Here is an 18111-nt window from a genome sequence, read left to right as displayed (position 1 = left end):
AATAGGTTTTTGTAAACTCACTATTCCATGACAACAAACCCCCTCCTTTTTCTGCTTACCAAACCATCCCAATTTGGCCTGCACCTTACTGCTTTCATTTTCCATTCCAATCATTCTCTCTTGTTTAAAGCCAGGGGAGGAGCGCAGGTCCCTAGTGATCACCAAGTATTATCACTCCATAGAGAAAAGTCTTTCCTCCATTCTCGTCCTCCTCGGACTCTAAAGAACACTGAGTACTGCTGACGACATTCGTCAGTTCACTATCATGTGACCTATCACCATGTGACCTCGAAGTTGACTTAATACCAAGTGTCCAAGATAGCACTTGTGAATCTAGTCTGCTAAATGAGACAGGCCCTTGGTTTGACATTAATCCTCTGCCTCTATCTATCCATGACCTGCTTCTCACTTATCCTCTTGCCTTCCATGACTCCTACTTACAAGTATTTTCCCTGTTTCTGTCTGCTCCTTCTCAGCCATTACCATTCCCTCCCTCCTTAGAGTTCCAAAAACAGTATTTAAAAAGGAACATTGGCCGGATGCGGTGGCTCACACCTGTAATCCCAGCACTTTGGGAGGCCGAGGCAGATGGATCACCTGAGTGATCAGATGTTCGAGTGGATCAGGAGTTCGAGAGCAGCCTGGCCAACATGGTGAAACCCTGTCTCTACTAAAAATACAAAAAAACTAACTGGGCATGGTAGCACGTGCCTGTAATCCCAGCTACTCCAGAGGTTGAGGCAGGAGAATCACCTGAACCCAGGAGGCGGAGGTCACAGTGAGCCAAGATTGTGCCACTGCACTCCAGCCTGAGAGACAGAGCGAGACTCTGTCTCAGAAAAATAAAAATAAAAAGGAACATCCATCCATGGACCTGCTCTGTTTCTGTCAATAATTTGTTGTTTCTGGTCTGCAATACCAAAACATAGTTATCATGCAGGTTACCTTCAAAATTTTCATGTCATCCACCCCATATTGAAATTATCACCAAACTTACTATTTCTCCATTCAAAATGCCTCCTGAATTAGCCTTTTCTTCTTCAGTCATCCATCACTCAACTTAAAGTCTTCATCCTCTTAAGTCTAGAGGACTATCAGAGTTTGGATCAATTTTCTCATCTCTATTTTTATTTTCTCCCTCTTTTCCTTCCTCTAGAGCCAGTAGGTTCTTAAGCTTTTTGGTCTCAGAATTCACTCTTAAAAACTGAGGACTGCAGGCTTAGGAGGGTTATGTCTATTGACATTTATCATACTAGATATTAAAACTAAGAATTTTTAAACTGTATGTTAGTTCATTTTAATGTTATAAAACTTCATGTTAACTATTAATATTTTAATTAAAAAACTAATTTTTAACGTATGGGTAAATAGGTAAAAAGCTGTACTTTTGATTTTAAAGATTAGTTAAGAAGAATGGCATTGTTTTTACAATTTTACAAACTTTAATGTGCAATTAAATAGAGGACAGCTGGATTTGCATAACTTCTTCTGCATTCAATCTGTGGGGATCAGTTCTTTTGGTTGAAGCATGTGAAGAACTGCAGCCTCAGACAGATACATAATTGGGAAAGACAGGAGTCTTTTTAGTTAATTATAGATATTCTTCTCTGATACCTAGCCAAAACTTGACAATCAGCAATTTCCCTTTTTTTTTTTTTTTTTTTTGAGACGGGGTCTCGCTATGTTACTCAGGCTGGTTATGAACTCCTGGGGCTCAAGCAGTCCTCCTGCCTCAGCCTCCCCAAGTGCTGGAAACAGCAATTTCTTAAAGGTAAGTTCCACTGTTGACTCAATCTGCATCGATGAATTTTTTGTACTGTTACAGTAAGATCCAATGGTCTGTTTTACACTGTAAATTGATCTTTTACCCATGCAAGACTGTGTAACATTATGCATTCGGTCATTTGGAAAATAATGGTTTTACACATTTTGCAAATGTTGACAAATGTTATCACATAATATCAAAACATCACATTACCAGAGATCTTAATTGAAAAGTCTTGAGAAACCATCAAGCTCAATGTGACAGGTGTAAAATTTCCCAAAAAACCTAATTTTCATTTGAAATGTCAAGTTTTATTATGGGCAACTAATCCTGTCAGAGTTGGTTTTTTGTTTTTTTTGTTTTGTTTTGTTTTTTGTTTGTTTTTTTTTTTTTTTTTGAGACAGAGTCTCGCTCTGTGGCCCAGGCTGGAGTGCAGTGGTGCAATCTTGGCTCACAGCAACCTCCAACTCCTGGGTTCAAGCAATTCTCCTGCCTCAGCCTCCCGAGTAGCTGGGATTACAGGTGCCCACCACCATGCCCAGTTAGTTTTGTATTTTTAGTAGAGACAGGGTTTCACCACGTTGGCCAGGCTGGTCTCGAACTCCTGACCTCAGGCAATCTGCCCGCCTTGGCCTCCCAAAGTGCTAGGATTACAGGTGTCAGCCACTGTGCCTGGCCTTTTTTTTTTTTTTTTTTTTTCCCAATGGAAGTGCCAGGCTACTTTCATTCCTGTTGAAGAAAAAGTGTGCCAAATACCTACTTCAGAATAACCATGGGTTGTCAGTCATTCTTTCAAATAAAAACAATATTCCATTTTAAAAGTAGTGAGTTCAGCTTGCAATTCAATCATACAAGTGCTCTGCCTCAAGAAAACCATCAGACTTCCGAGCATGCAGAAGGGCTTTACTCAGACTTCCCACTTCATCACACAGAATATTAAAAAGATGGGTCTCCAAGGGTCAAGATTTAATAACATTACTTTTAGTGCTTCATCAAGGACATTCTTCAGTGAATTATTTGTGAAGCCAGCACGTGGCAGTGAAGAACACCAGGACTACCAGTGTAGCCAGTGCCTTGACATATACTAAGGTATCAGAAGTTTTACCGACAATTGCTTTTGCAGCATCAGTGCAAATGTCAACAAAGGGAAATGTAAATACCTTCTTCGTATTATTACAAAAGGGTTTTGTATTATTATAAAGAGTTTTGACATCACAAACCCCTGAAAGTGTCTTGGGGACTAGAAGTCCACAGTCTGACAGTCCACTGTCAGAACCTCTGAATTAAGTCTACAACTGTGTTAAATAAAAACCACAGCTGCACACATCTCTCATCCTAGTAACTGATCTCCCATCTTTATCTGTTTAATTTGGGGGTAAAAGAGGGCTCTCTATTCTCACCAATTCCATTTCCTTATCACATACCTATAACTTCAACTCACAGACCTTCACAAGTCTCCTGAAACAGCCCTGTTAAGCACATTAATTTTTCTTTTTCCTTTTTTGTAGTACACCTTCTCTTTTGATTTTCCTGTAGATCTACGGCCTTGCAAGCACTCTGTTCTGCAAGGTATAAAGTGGCAATTGTTGTAAGAGACACACAGAGGGAAAAATCCATGATTACCAGAATACTGTGGTCTTGTGTGGTCTTTTCCTGTCCCTCTTGCTGGTGCTCCTTGCACCTTAGTCCCAGCTCACAAATGAAATACCAGTTTCTCAGCCCTCTTTTGTCAATGACCTGTTTCCCTACTGTAACTTGCCTAGTCTCATAGCATTACTTCCAAGCAAATGGCTGACCAGTTTATATCCTGAGCTCTTTCTTGATACCCAGTTTGATTTTCCAACTGGTGGCTGGACACTTGCGAAGATGTTCCACCAGCACTTCGAAGTCTACATGCCTGAAACCGAACTCAAACCAAAACACAGTCCCTGCTCCTCCAGTGTCCCTTAATGTGGTCTCAAAGGCGTGAAGTTGTTGTCTCTGTCTTTTTCAGTTCCCAGGTCCTTGCAATTCCTCAAGAATCTTCCATTTACCACCTCTTCTTCACTGAACCTGAACTAATTTGAGACTTTATCCTCTCACTTAATTACTAAAACAATTTTTTAATCATTCTTAACCCTAGTCTCTTTCCAGTCCCACTCCATCCTACTCTGTTGCCACGTACTATAGTCTGAATGTCTGTGTCTCAGAATGGGATTAGTGACCTTATAAATGAGGGAGCTTGTTTGTCCCTTCCACTACATGAGGTTACAGCAAAAAGATGCTGTCTATGAACCAGCAAGTAGGCCTTTGCCAGACCCCAAATCTGCAGACTACCTTGATCTTGGACTTTCCATCCTGCACTAAATCTAAGAAATAAATTACTGTTGTTTATAAACCACTCAGTTTATGGTATTTTTGTTATAGCAGCCTGAACTAAGACAACAGGTAAATCTTAAGGCATAGCTACAATTAAGTCTTTCCATGCTCAGAATCTCCATCTGCTGGCCAAGCATAGTGGTTCGCACTTGTAATCCTGGCACTTTGGGAGGCCAAGGCGGGTGGGTCACCTGAGGTCAGGAGTTTGAGACCAGCCTGGCTAACATGGCAAAACTCTGTCTCTACTAAAAATACAAAAATTAGCCGGGTGTGGCGGTGGGTGCCTGTAATCCCAGCTACTCGGGAGGCTGAGGCAAAAGAATCGCTTGAACCCAGGAGGCGGAGGTTGCAGTGAGCCGAGACTGTGCCACTGCACTCCAGTCTGGGCAACAAGAATGAAGCTCCATCTCAAAAAAAAAAAAAAAAAAAAAAAGAGAGAATCTCCATCTGCTGAACTCCTAGTTCATCACACAGCTTGGATTAGTCATTACTTCCTCCTTTATTACAGTCACGCCATATACAGGTCTCTAATCCCCTGCCAGACTCTAAGGCTCCATAAAGACAGGACCCATGCTTGATAACCCATCTCAAATAGCATTTAGCATAGTGGTTTTTCACAGCATAGAAACTGAATACTTATTCAAGGAAATGCAGAATGAATGGATACTCTACTTCCAAGAGTCTCTCTTCTGTGCACACATACCAGGTATGCCCCTTTTCTATACTTCCATCAAATAAAACCTCATTCAACCATTGGTTGAATGTTGCACTGCCATTCTAAGAAGCTGAAAATTAAAGCAGGATCGAGGTTACCTCTTGGGAAAGAAAGGGTTTTAAGAAATAAAACATGACTATGCATTTCTTTCAATCATATTCGTTTTTTCACTTTTTTTTTTTTGAGACAGGGTCTCACTCTGTCTCCCAGGCTGCAGTGTAATGGTGTGATCATGGCTCACTGCAGCTTCCACCTCCCTGGCTAAAGAATCCTCCCACCTCAGCATCCTGAGTAGCTGGGACCAGAGAGGTGCACTGCTATATCTGGCTAATTTTTTGACTTTTTGTAGCCTTGCTACATTGTCCAGGCTGGTATCAAACTCCTAGGCTCAAGCAATCCTCCTGCCTTGGCCTCCCAAAGTGCTGGGATTATAAGGGCGAGCCACCACACCCAGCCCCTTTATGCTTTATATCTCTTTAATCCTCTATACCTGTTTGACCATCTAAAATGGTAATAAAAAACATAAGGTGTCAAAATATTTACTTAAGCATATAACTAAAGACCCTCTCCTCCCAGAAGATAGTTTCACATTGAACTATTCTGCTCTTTCATATGTGTTAGCTTTATTTGCTTAGTCAGACTGCCAGGAAAAAAGTTTCGTCACTGACTGACATGAAGATATCATTTAAAAAAAAGTTTCATCATATTTTGAGATTGATCTTCACAGAGCAATGACTTATGAGACTAAAAACTTTCTAGCCCCTCCTCAAAACTTGCCCTAGTAGCTAGAAATATATTAATGCAAACCTAAATAAATTATGGTTGCCCCTAAATCAAAGAAATAAAGCGTGGATCCTGTTATAATAATCATCTCTAATTTATCTGAAGGTTTTTTTTCCCTTAACGCAGATATTGCTTGTGGGTAAATGAGCTTTCCCCTAAACAATATGTTGATTTAGCAATAGGAAGCTTACTCATTAAGAACTTATTCTATCTGACACACAGCTTATTAGGACCATTTGACACGAAAATGGGCTTTGTATTTTGTTTGATGATTTTATTAAGTCATCCGTTTTTCCTAGAGTAGAAAATGCTGTGTTTCAAATGTATTTAAACATACTACGATAGAATGTTTTTTCCTGAAGATGTTTCCAGGTGAGTGCAAACTCCTTCCTTTCCTTCCTTTCTTTTTTAAAGAGACAAGGTCTCACTATGCTGCTCGGGCTGTTCTCAAACTCCCAGTCTCAAGCAATCCTCCCACCTCGGCCCCCTGAATCACTGGAATTACAGGTGTGAGCTACAGTGCCCAGCTTGCAAGCTTTAAGAAACAAGTTATTTGCTTACAAAAAAAAAAATTCATCTTCTTACATCATCGAACCCACACTTCCCAGAAGGCTAAAACGTGCATCACACATAAATGCAATTACTTATAAACAAGCAAATTCAAAATGTCCTTTGGTTTGTTTTCCTTTGATTTAAAATCCAAACAGAGAGCTAAGAATCAAGAGTTGATGGAGCTACATGACCAAAGCAAAAATGAGGCAGGAAAATATTTCAAGCATTTAGGAATAACCTGCTATTTCACGAGTCCATGGGAAATTTCAAAAGCACTTCGCAAAGAGCTGTTTTCAGTGGAGTCTGTTAGTCTGGTGAATACTGGCATGCTATTATTGACAGCACCCAGAAAACCGTCTTAGAAACTTAAACAAGAATGTCCAAAGGAAATATAGATAACAGAAGACCACATTTTAAAGTAAAACTTAAGTGATGATGCTGATATTAAACCCTAAAAATGAGGGTTTGCCCATCATGTATCTGTACACACCTGGGTTAACACTCAAACTCAATTAGTTTTAGTTGGCTCTATCATTTCCTTTGGGTTCAGTGATCTGGATAAAATTTACACTTTGACATGGCAGACTTAATTAACCCCATTGAAATTTAAGGGACTCCATGGGGATTACAAAACATACCATTCTATACTAATTGTCCTGTTTGACTTTGTTAGGCAGCCACCTCTCCTCATCAACCAAGAGAAAGCTCACCCTGCTGCGGCATCCACCAACATCATGGCTATCTTCAGGCAAGACCATGCACCCACAGACGTGAACCACACCTGCTCCCGAGACACTTAACAAAAATGAAAACATACCCTGCTTCTTAATTTCAGGTGAAACCGAAATGTCTGGTCCTGTATTTGTAGCCCATAGATCTCATAACTTTGGTCCCCATGGAGACTAAAGACGCCGAATCAGAAAGCTCAGGTCTCAGGAGTGAGCACACATGCAAACTTCAGGCTACTCCAGCAAGACCAATTGCTGCATTTGAAATTTAGCTCAGCCCACAGCCAAGCATAAGAACACTTCCATTCGTCAAGAAAGGTGGCCAATTCTGTTTTGAGCAAGGGAGAAAAGTTAACAATAGGAACTATTTATAACCTTTCATTGCCTAATAAAAATCCAAATTTTCTACCCCCACTCCCACACCAGGAGGAGGAGGTCCCAATCTCTGTACAGAACCTCAACGATACTCCCAGCCAGGGAGGAAGAGGTTACATAATGGAGCCTAGGCCAGCCAAAATGCCAGGGGCATAATTGACCAGGGCTACAAAGGCTTTGGTGGGTGGGGAGGAAGGGAAGAGGTAGGTAGCAGGCTTAATCTGAGCCAGGCAGACAGCTTAGACATTTGATGACTGATATTCACTACAGAGAGATAGATTTTACTTTCCTTTCAGGACACCGAGGAGAGAGAGAACAGACTGCCTGCCCACGTGAACGCACAATCAAGAGAGGCCTCATGTACCAGCAGTTGGCTATCCTAACCAGACACCACAGTGGAATCTCCACCTTCACCAGCAACATTCAGTGTGCACAAATCCTCAGCTCAAATCCTCTTCCCTCAACCACACAATGAGTGCCTGGACAGAAAGGAAAAGGGTGGCATTTCTCATGCCAAGACACCTGCAATAGCACCTCTTGCCTGCCCAGAGTGCCCAGTGCCTGGCCCCATCTTTTCCCCATGTCCCAAACTCCCCTTCCCTTCCCAGTTTTCAGCTTTTGCTGATCCTTCCTCACAGCTCATTTTTAGCTGTATTTTTACCACCACTCCAGTATATTGTCTTCCCATGTCCTACTTATTACCCACTCCCTGCCATACAGCACCAGCAACACAAAAGGCACACACAGGTTAGAACATAAAGGGTCTGTATCTCCCACCACCCACAATTAGGCAGAGGAAGGTGCCAGATATGCCAAAGTAAAAATACGGTTGAGTTCTCTTTCAGCATTGCTACATAAACTTTTGTCCACACTGAGGATAAAGCAAGCCCCTTTACATACAGCAAGATTCCTAGTCCCATGTTTCTGCAGAAAAACAGGGTGGAAATTCAAAACACCCAAATTAAAGGCAAGAGAGATGTGAGTTGGGGACTCCCCAGAAAGGAACAAACAGGAAAATTCTTGAATTGATTTTTTAAAATAAACAACTATGAATATATCTGTTAAACGCTGCAAATTTGTAATGTCACACATATTTCCAGATATAAAATATATATACATATAAAATGTCTTTAAAAATATTTCCATCAATTTGGTTTTTTTTTTTTTTTTTTGCTCCTACTTCAACATCCCCTAAAGAAAAACTTCAGATGTTAAAAAAAGCAGCCTTCAAAAGACACCAAATGCTTTTTTTAAAGCTAGCAATTACATGCTTTGTCCAGTTAAGGTTTCAGCTTTTCAGCCAAAGCCTGTTGTTGAATTTTCTCAAGCAGTAGAACATTAAAAACAAAACAAAATCTTGGAAGCAATCTACTGGGTGACGCTTCCTATCCTCCAAGACCTGGTAGGTCAAAATTCAGAGGAAATAGGACTCAATCCTTAAATAATGCATATGTACCCACTTAACTATTTATAAGCCAGGTATACAATTTTCAAGAATTTGTGTTAGACAAACAGATCTCTGTAACTGCTGGAGGGGAAAATACCTCCCAAATACATTCTCAGCAAAGCAGTACTGCAAGGACACTCAAGTTTCATTCAGAAATGAAGTGTCATTGTATAAAATCTTTGGTAGAGGGGGAAGCAAATCACTGAAAACATTCTTACCATGCTCATCAGGCTCTGTTGGCTTGGATACTTCTCTGAATGGCATTATAACTGCATCTCCAGGCACTCTGGGGCTTTCCACATACTTGGGCTTCCTGACGGGACCTGTAGTGGGAAAGATCTGAGTGTGGCTAATTTTTTCCAGATGCAAACAAAGCCTTGGAATGTACAGTGTGTGTCCTTACCAGGACCCAAATATGCCTAGAGGAAGAGCCAGTGCCTTCCCCTCCCTTAAACACGCGCGCACACACACACAATTTCAGTACAGACGAGGGAACGTCCAGTCTGGCCTGCCAAAGAAGAAAAGAGTAAGCTCAGATTTGAGAATGTAAACCCTAACAAAAACAAAAGCTGCTCTCTTGCTGTGAAGTCGCTACAGCTGTCTTCACTGGTCAAGTGGGTGATTTTGACATGTTCAAACCTGGACTGCTTTGTGATGAAGGGTTTGATTTTCCTCTAACTAGGACAAGGATGGGACAAAGACGATTTGGTAGCTTGGTATCTCTAAAGTCAGGAGGCAAGGATTACAAACAGCCGGCCTGTAACAGCAACACAGTCTGCGCACCAGCCACAAGAACGCAGGCATCTTATCTGGCTGGTGACGCACAGTGACTGTGCGGGGCACAGCAGCCAGCAAGCGGGTCAGACATAGGAGAGACCAACAGGCTTATCTCGCACCTCCTGTTCCCACAGCCCCTGCTTATTATCAGAAAATCCGGAATTCTTCATAAGACTGGATGGAACCCTCACATACAATGATGCAGCCGTTTTGGAAAACAGTTTGGCAGTCGTTCAAAAGGTTAAGTGCAGAGTTACTACATGGCCCTGCAGTTCTACTCCTATGGGAATATATGTTCACACAAAAACTTGTACACGAATGCTCATAGTAACGCCATTTGTACTAGCTAAAGGTACGTCAAATGACAACAACAAAATGTTCTTTGCCCACACAATGGAATATTATTGGGCAGTAGAAAGGAATGAAGTATCGATTCATGCTACAACATGGATGAAGCTTGAAAACATTCTGCTAAGCGAAAGAAGCCAGTCACAAAGGATCTACATGATTCCATTCATATGTCATGCCCAGAATAGCCAAATCTTTCAGAAAGTATAAATGGTTGCCAGGGGCTGGGGGTTATGCAGGCTATGCAGGCCTGTGGGGTAATGGTAAGGGATATGTGACTTCTTTCTAGAGTGACCAAATGTTCTAAAATTAGGTTGTAGGGATGGTTGTACAACTCTATGAATATATTTAAAATTAGTCTATTGTATGCTTTAAATGGGTGAACTGTATGGATGTGTATTATACCTAAACAAAACTGCTTAAAAAAAATTAAAAGGCTAGGCGCGGTGGCTCACACCTGTAATTCTTGCACTTAGGCCAACACAGAAGGATCACTTGAGCCCAGGAGTTTGAGACAAGCCTGGGCAACACAGTGAAGACCTGGTCTCTATACAAAAATAATAACAAAGAGGCCAGGCGCGGTGGCTCATGCCTGTAATCACAGCACATTGGGAGGCCGAGGTGGGTGGATCATGAGGTCAGGAGTTCGAGACCAGCCTGGCCAAGATGGTGAAACCCCGTCTCAACTAAAAAAATACAAAAATTAGCCAGGCGCGGTCGTGGGCACCTGTAATCCCACCTACTCAGGAGGCTGAGGCAGGAGAATCGCGTGAACCCAGGAGGTGGAGTCTGCAGTGAGCTGAGATCATGCCACTGCACTCTAGCCTGGGCAACAGAGCAAGACTCCGTCTCAAAAAATAAATAAATAAAAATAAACAAAGTTAGCTGGGTGCAGTGATGTGCGCCTGAAGTCCAAGCTACTCAGGAGGCTGAGGTGGGAGGATCACTTGAGCCCAGGAGGTAAAGGTTGCAGTGAGCCAAGATCACACCACTGCACTCTAGCCTGGGTGACAGGGTGAAACCCTGTCTCAAAAATAAAGAAAATACTGCCTATTCTGTTACATTTTGGTCCAAAATCACTCCCTTGATTCTAGTGTTCCTTGGTTGCCTTAAAGTGGCTTTTAGCAAGACCACAGAGATAGGAAACATTTTACATCAGTAAGAGAAGGGGTAGAAGACATGCAGGCAGGAATCTACAACTATCCCCTCTTCTTAGCCCTGGGCCATAGCCCTGACAGTCCCAGGGGCCCAGTTCCACCACTGTGTCATGATGGGGTGATGCAGATAGACCATCCTTCTGTCTCAAATGTCTTCTGCATCTAAGAAATTCTGTTCAAAAGATGGTTTATGGTGAGAGATGCTGCCATCTAAAGGCATACTACAAAAGCATTTATACTACTATAAAAATAATCCATTTCCTAGCCAGCTACATGGGTGTACTACATCTTAAACTAGACTGTTATCAAATAAGCTAATAATACTTTACAAATAAGAATGGTATTTCAAACTTCAGGAACCATCGTTTTTAAATGATTCATGTAGTATTTAATCACTTGGCGGTCTTCATAATTTAACCCTGTCATAAAGGGAACTTTTACAAAGATTAAAATAGAATGGTTACAGGGGACACATAATTGCAATCTAAGTGCGGGATGTAGGCTATTCAACAGTATCCAGACTTTATCTACAACATATATATATATCCACACATAAATATGCATAGGGAAAAAGACTTGTGGGGGTTTGGGGGTGGAGCTAAACTATTTGCTGTGTAAGAGACATAAACTAGAAAGAAGGGCCTGAATAGGACAGATACAAATGGAATCAATTAGCTGGGTGTGGTGGCGTTTGCCTGTAGTCCCAGCTACTCAGGAGGCTGAGGCAGGAGGGTCTTGTGAGCCCAGGAGTTGGAGGCTACAGTAAGCCGTGATTGCACCACTGCGCTCCAGCCAAGGTGACAGAGCAAGACCCTGTCTCAGAGAAAAAAGAGAAAAAAAAAAAGGAACCAGAACAAAGACAAGAACCCATATACACTTTTGGTTTGCCACCTACTCTCTAAGGTAAAATGAACTGCTGACATATTTTCCCTTCATCTGCCCTCGTCCATTTGAAGGACCTGGGGACGTAAAGCTCTTTGTTATTATTGCCTGATAATTTGCCCAATGAGCAGGCATGGCCACTGTTCAAGAAGTGCCTGTATTTCTGCTCCCCTTAACTCTTCAGGGTACAGTAACAGCAAATCTAAAGAGATCTATTTCCAGGCTCCAATCTACCTACCCAATAGAGTCTTCAAAACTATTCTCTAATAGTAAGCACTTTCTTAAAATGTGGGCTATTTCATTAATGTATGATGGTTATTGTAAATGTCTGGATCCTGGAACCCAGTATCACCCAGAGCCTTCAGAAAGCATCCACGTGCCTGCCTGTTTAACTGTCTTAGAACGGTTCTATTCAGATCCAACCCCTAACTCATAGACTCAACCCTGAGGAGCCAGGATACTCAACGCAGGGACTCATGAGTTGGGCAGACCTAGGTTCAAATACTGTACCCAGGCCTGGCACGGTGGTTCATGCCTGTAATCCCAGCACTTTGGGAGGCTGAGGTGGGTGGATTGCCTCATGAGTTCCAGACCAGCCTGGGTAACATAGTGAAACCCCATCTCTACTTAAAAAAAAAAAAAAAAAAAAAAAATTAGCTGGGCGTGGTGGCATGTGCCTGTAGTCCCAGCTACTTTGGAGGCTGAAGTACGAGAATCACTTGAACCCAGGAGACGGAGGTTGCAGTGAGCTGAGATCACACCACTGCACTCCAGCCTGGGCAACAGAGTGAGACTCTGTCTCAAACAAAACAAAAGAAAAACAAAACAAAACTGTACCCCTCCCTCCTCATGTCCCCTAACTCACGCCTTACTATGTCCCAGACCCTAAAGGTGAGCAAATGAACCTCTTGCTACAAGGGGAAAATCCATGCACAAAGACCACGCCCACCTGGTTCCCAGGCACACTAAATCACAGTAATGTCACATACGAAAGGAGACCTAGAATATACCAAAGTATGTAAAACATATATTCAGTGGTCACACAAGGCAAAGCATGCACATACATTAATTCACTCATTCCTAATAACTCTGGGAGAAAAGTACAATTTCCCTCATTTTTAGGTCAGGAAACTGAGGTTCAAATAAGCTGTTCTTATCTGAACTCGGCCCACACATGACAAAGCAGGAAGGAATTCACACCCTGGTCTATGCAGTTTTGAAGCCCATGCACTGAATCACCATTGAGCACTTATACAACTATGAAATCTGGATTAAACATGCAATTCTAGAAAAAGCCCACGCACTGGGAACTTCCACCACCCAGTCATCAACATCCATGGACGCTGGCTGCAGAGGCAGCAAATCGTTTATGCATCCTACTTGTCTCTGGTCTTCCCTTTTACTAGAGGAAATATTAAGTGAATATAAACAACTGTTCTCCTGCATGATCCTTGTATTTAAATTGCTTTTCACAAACAGCTGAACATAAAGTGCTGTAAAACAAGATAAATTTATAGCCATAGGTTTTATTGTCCCCCACAATCACTCATTAGAGAATTTGGGCATACTTTGCATTAAGCAGAGCAGATGATACGTGTTTGCCTCCACTCCCTCTCAAAACACCATTAAAGTTGTAGCAAAAAGATTAAAGAGAGACCAGTGGGGAAAGGAGAAAGAGCCACTGGCCAGAAACCAAGCTCTGAAGGTAGGAAACAGATTGCCAAGGAGCAGTGGAGCAGGCAGAGCAGAAAGGTTAGTGTTGGGTGGGGGCAGGGGAAGGGGCGGGGGGAGGGGGAGTGATGAGGGCTCAGCCTGGGCCAGAGCCTCGGTGACAGCAGGTCCATCGGAAGGCAAGGGCGCGGGTGACATCCAGTAGTGTGGCTGGTTGAAAACTACTGAAGGAAAAGTGAGACCCCCCAATCCCAGAAATTTCTTAAGCCTGGAGCATCCCTTCCCCTCCCTCATCCTGGAGGCCAAGTTTATTCTCTGGAAAGGCTCAATTCTAAGACCATGGAGAGAGATTCAAGAGCTAAACTCATGAGTGCCGTTTTCTTTTCGTGTTTTTTTTAAACTTGTAACTGCTAAGGAAAAAGTAGATTAAGAAATATTCTACATGCAGACTGATGGGCCAGAGACGTATCTCCCACCCCCAGCCCCCAGCTATGAGATCTGACAGCCAAGCTTATAGGCCATGGCAGGAAGAGATGGGAGGATTCCTCTTAGGGGAAGCTCATCAAGAGAAGAAGGCCTAAAGATAATCATAGTTGGGGACCCCCCTACCCCAAGAAAGGTAGATCCCTGACCATCATGCTGCAGCACAGCTTGCCCTCAACGTACCCCTTTCAATCAGCTTTTAGCACCTTATATACAAATAAGGAGCCAAGGACCACCAGGCAGGTGAGGAAAGACCTACCCTGAAAGACAGTAACTGACACAGGTTAAGAAAGGAACTCTGAGTTGGGCACGGTGGTGCACGCCTTTAGTCCCAGCTACTTGGGAGGACTGCCTAAGCCCAGGAGTTTGAGGCTGCAATGAGCTATGATTGTGCCAACCCTGTCTCTTTAAAAAAACAAACTAAGGAATGAGAGAAAAGAAGAAACGCCCTATAGAAAGAAAAGCAATACTGCTTCTATTACACAAAAGGATACTGGGACAAGGGACACCTGGAGCCCATGATGTGGGCAGCTAAGCAGGCTGCGGCTACAGAACAACTGCAGGCCACACAGTCAGGAGCCATCACAGTCACCAAGCGCCGATCACACATGACCACCTATTAAACCACAATGACACTAATCGCTGTGCCATCTATACGGAACACTCCCCCACATAAAGCGGCCACAGTCCTTATCAACAGAGATCCAGACTGAAAAATCCATCTCCCCAAGCCCTTACTCAGGGAAAACTACTGCCCAGCACCTTCCCCTCACAACTTTTTGTTTAAAACAAAATATTCAAGCATAAGCTACTTTTAACTTCCCCCTTTTACTTAAACCAAGTGTTACGAGGTTAATCCCCCCAAATTAACCAGAATGTAATACTACATAATAATTACCCAGAAAGCATGATATTCCAGCTACTGGGTATGTTTTAACGCAGGAGGCTCTTAAAAACAAGACAAGACTTGTCTGTGGATAAAAACATAAAATAAACAACAACAACAACAACGGGAACAAGGAAAGACCGTCCGGTATTAGCTGACAACCAGCTCCTCTAGGAGCTGGCATGTCTCCAGGGCTGGGCTCCCAGTCCCCCGCCACCCCCGGTACTGGTATCCTGCTGCCGCCGCTTTTCCAGCTGTAACGTGCACAGGCTTCAAATGTAGATTCTGATGTTCAAGGTGTGGGCTGGGACCACAGATGACACTTTGGTAGCACGAACGGGGTCTCTAGGGAAGACCGCTGTTTACCACCTACTCCAGCCAGGTTCAAGTGAAGTGCAGTGGCTGTGAGTGGAGCACCAACGTGTTCAGTTCACAAGATTTAAGATAAATGGGCATTATCCTCCATCATAAATTAAAGCTACTTCATCTGAACTCTAGATCCTTCTCCTCATTCCAATTTCCCCAAGCCACTGCCCCTCCCCTCACAATCTCCACTATGTGATACAGGAGAAGGTGGATCTCAAAGTTATAAAGGACCCTTAAAATTAAAAACAACAAAGTGCCAAAAGTAAGTTAAGTTACACAGCCATAAACCCAAAGGTATCAAGTATGCAGCTTGCAAAAGAAAAAAACAAAAACAAAACAAAACCCAAGCACCTGTCAGCTTCTTTAACTGTGTAGCAGGGCCTGTGTCAGTCTGGAAGGATGTGGCCAGAACCCTCCCTTAATTACTCCACTCTGCAGCCCAGAAGGTACAGCACTCTCCCCATTCAGAATTCTGCCTTCACATAAATCTCCAAATAGACTTTCCCAGCGGCCAGTTTTCCTGCTTTTTGACATTTTAATCACACAGCTGACTATTTTGCTGCTTAGAAACTGCCACATAAGGAGTATTTTTTAAAAGGGATGGTAGAAATAAACCAAACCCAGCTTTATCTCGAGGCAGTGAAAGGGAGAAGGGCAGGGATTACCTTTCATTTCTGAGTGTTTCGGTTAAAGATAATTATATATTTATATGAAAGCAATATTTGGGACACAGAACACCTGAGGCTACTTATTGCATTTAAAGTGGATCTTACATTTTTCATGATATCTGGAGGCTGTGAAAAGTGACACTGCATGTTATCAATCATTTTAGGGATTTTTTTGCATCCTGAACTTTCACAGTAAAGGTTCCTGCCAATTTTATCTGATCTAGGTTTTCATTCCACAGTGGGAAATTTCACAAGATGAGGAAAATAAAGAGACGAGTAAGAGAATATTTTGGGGGCAGGGGGAACCTTTATCACTAAGGCAAATTGCATTAAATAGCCAATTCCTAATGGCAAACTGTGGTAAACTACCAGATAAGTCTTGTATTTTAAGGAGCAAGACATCCAGACAGAGCTTCTAAAGTCTGACCCCTCTTCCTCTAGTACCCACACCACACCCCTGCCCCCCCAACAAAAGAGTGCTTGGTCAGGGAGGAGAATGAGGTGACATGCAATTAGGGACTGAAAAAAGATGATGACTTGGCCTACCCAAGCCTGCGGGATAAAGGGAGTCTTTATAACAGGAACATGGGCTGGCTCCCTGTGGTTTTGTCTCTTGCCTGAGTTGAGGCACGGCTGGGGGACAGAAGGCACCGCCCAAAGACACCATCTTACAGGATAAGAGCCTCTTGGGAAGATTCACCCTGGGGGAAGGAGACAGAAAATGAACTGACCAAGCTGGAAAACCTTGGCCAAAGAGGAGGGCAATTTCAAACACAGCCTGGCATCCATCCCTTGGATATCTCCCATGAGAGGCAGAAGGGGATTAAGTAACTAAACTGCTGACAGCTCTCCTCCAGGGAATGACAAAACGCAGCACCAGGGCCCCCACAACTCCCGGGATACAGGGTATGGATAAAGGACAAGGCACCTGGAAACAGAAGTGCACCAGCTGTCCCAGCAGACACCCTCTGGGTACTTCCAGAAGCATTCAGGAACACTTTTACAAGGGCCTGGGGCCTTGTATAAAAAGGTAGTGGCAAAAGATCAGTGTGATTTGAGTTACTACTACTGGGACCTCATCCTAATCCAAAGACAAGTGAGATCTAGGGAAATTCAGACTGCAATTCTAGGGAAGAAAAAAGCAGAAGAGAAAAAAGTGTGTCACCTGCTGATAGTGAAGAGAACACAAAAGTCACCTAACACCACTCTTAATAAGCCTCCTTTTATTTATTTCAAATACCTTGTTTGCGAAGATCCACTGGTAAAGGGCAGACAGCCTTTATTCATTGGTGCAACGCCTAAGACATTGTGAGGATGTAAATGTTCACAATCTAGTAGGAAAACAGTATATCAAACTGGAGCCATGCTCCTTTTTTCCAAATTGTATTTTAAGTTCCAGGATACATGTGCAAAATGTGCAGGTTTGTTACATAGGTAAACATGGCAATGGTGGTTTGCTGCACCTATCAACCCATCACCTAGGTATTAAGCCCCACATGCATTAGCTACTTATCCTGATGCTCTCCCTCCCCCCGTGCCCTGACAGGCCCCGGTATGTGTTGTTCTCCTCCATGTGTTCTCATTACTTCATCCATGTCCCTGCAAAGGACATGATCTTGTTCCTTTTTGTGGCTGCATAGTATTCTATGGTGTATATGTACTATGCCTCCTTTAGTTTATCATTGATGGGCATTTGGGTTGATTCCACATCTTTTCTATTGTGAATAGTGCCACAATAAACATACGTGTGCACATCTTTACAGAAAGATTTGTGTTCTTTTGGGTATATACCTCGTAATGGGATTGCTAGGTCAAATGGTATTTCTGGTTCTAGATCCTTGAGGAATCGCCACACTGTCTTCCACGATAGTTCAACTAATTTACACTCCCAGGAACAGTGTAAAAGAGGTCCTGTTCCTCCACAGCCTCACCAGCATCTGTTTCTTGGCTTTTTAATAATCACCATTCCGACTGACATGAGATGGTATCTCATTGTGGTTCTGATTTGCATTTCTCTAATGATCAGTGATGTTGAGCTTTTTTTCTTATGTTTGTTGGCCACGTAAATGTCTTCTTTTCAGAATTGTCTGTTCATGTCCTTTGCCCACTTTTTGATGGGATTTTTTTGTAGCCATGCTCCTTTCAATAAG

The 18111-nt window shown here is 42.7% G+C and overlaps 1 protein-coding gene across 13 annotated transcripts in view; it reads right to left on the bottom strand.

Annotated features, from left to right (window-relative positions):
* TANC1 (tetratricopeptide repeat, ankyrin repeat and coiled-coil containing 1) overlaps positions 1 to 18111 on the bottom strand; it is a 263670-nt gene that overhangs the window by 87390 nt on the left and 158169 nt on the right. For 12 of the 13 annotated variants that reach the window (XM_019022527.3, XM_055379020.2, XM_031008670.2 and 9 more), the window contains one exon: positions 8942 to 9046. In XM_019022527.3, coding sequence (XP_018878072.3) covers positions 8942 to 9046 — 105 coding nt within the window. Of the gene's footprint in view, positions 1 to 8941; positions 9047 to 9126; positions 12512 to 18111 lie in introns of those variants that run through there. The other variant, XM_055379021.2, reaches the window with a different exon arrangement.

Source organism: Gorilla gorilla, chromosome 11 (assembly GCF_029281585.2).
Source record: "Gorilla gorilla gorilla isolate KB3781 chromosome 11, NHGRI_mGorGor1-v2.1_pri, whole genome shotgun sequence".
Classification (NCBI taxonomy): domain Eukaryota; kingdom Metazoa; phylum Chordata; class Mammalia; order Primates; family Hominidae; genus Gorilla; species Gorilla gorilla.
Note: the sequence above shows the minus strand (reverse complement) of the source record. Positions and strands in the feature narration are given on the sequence as shown.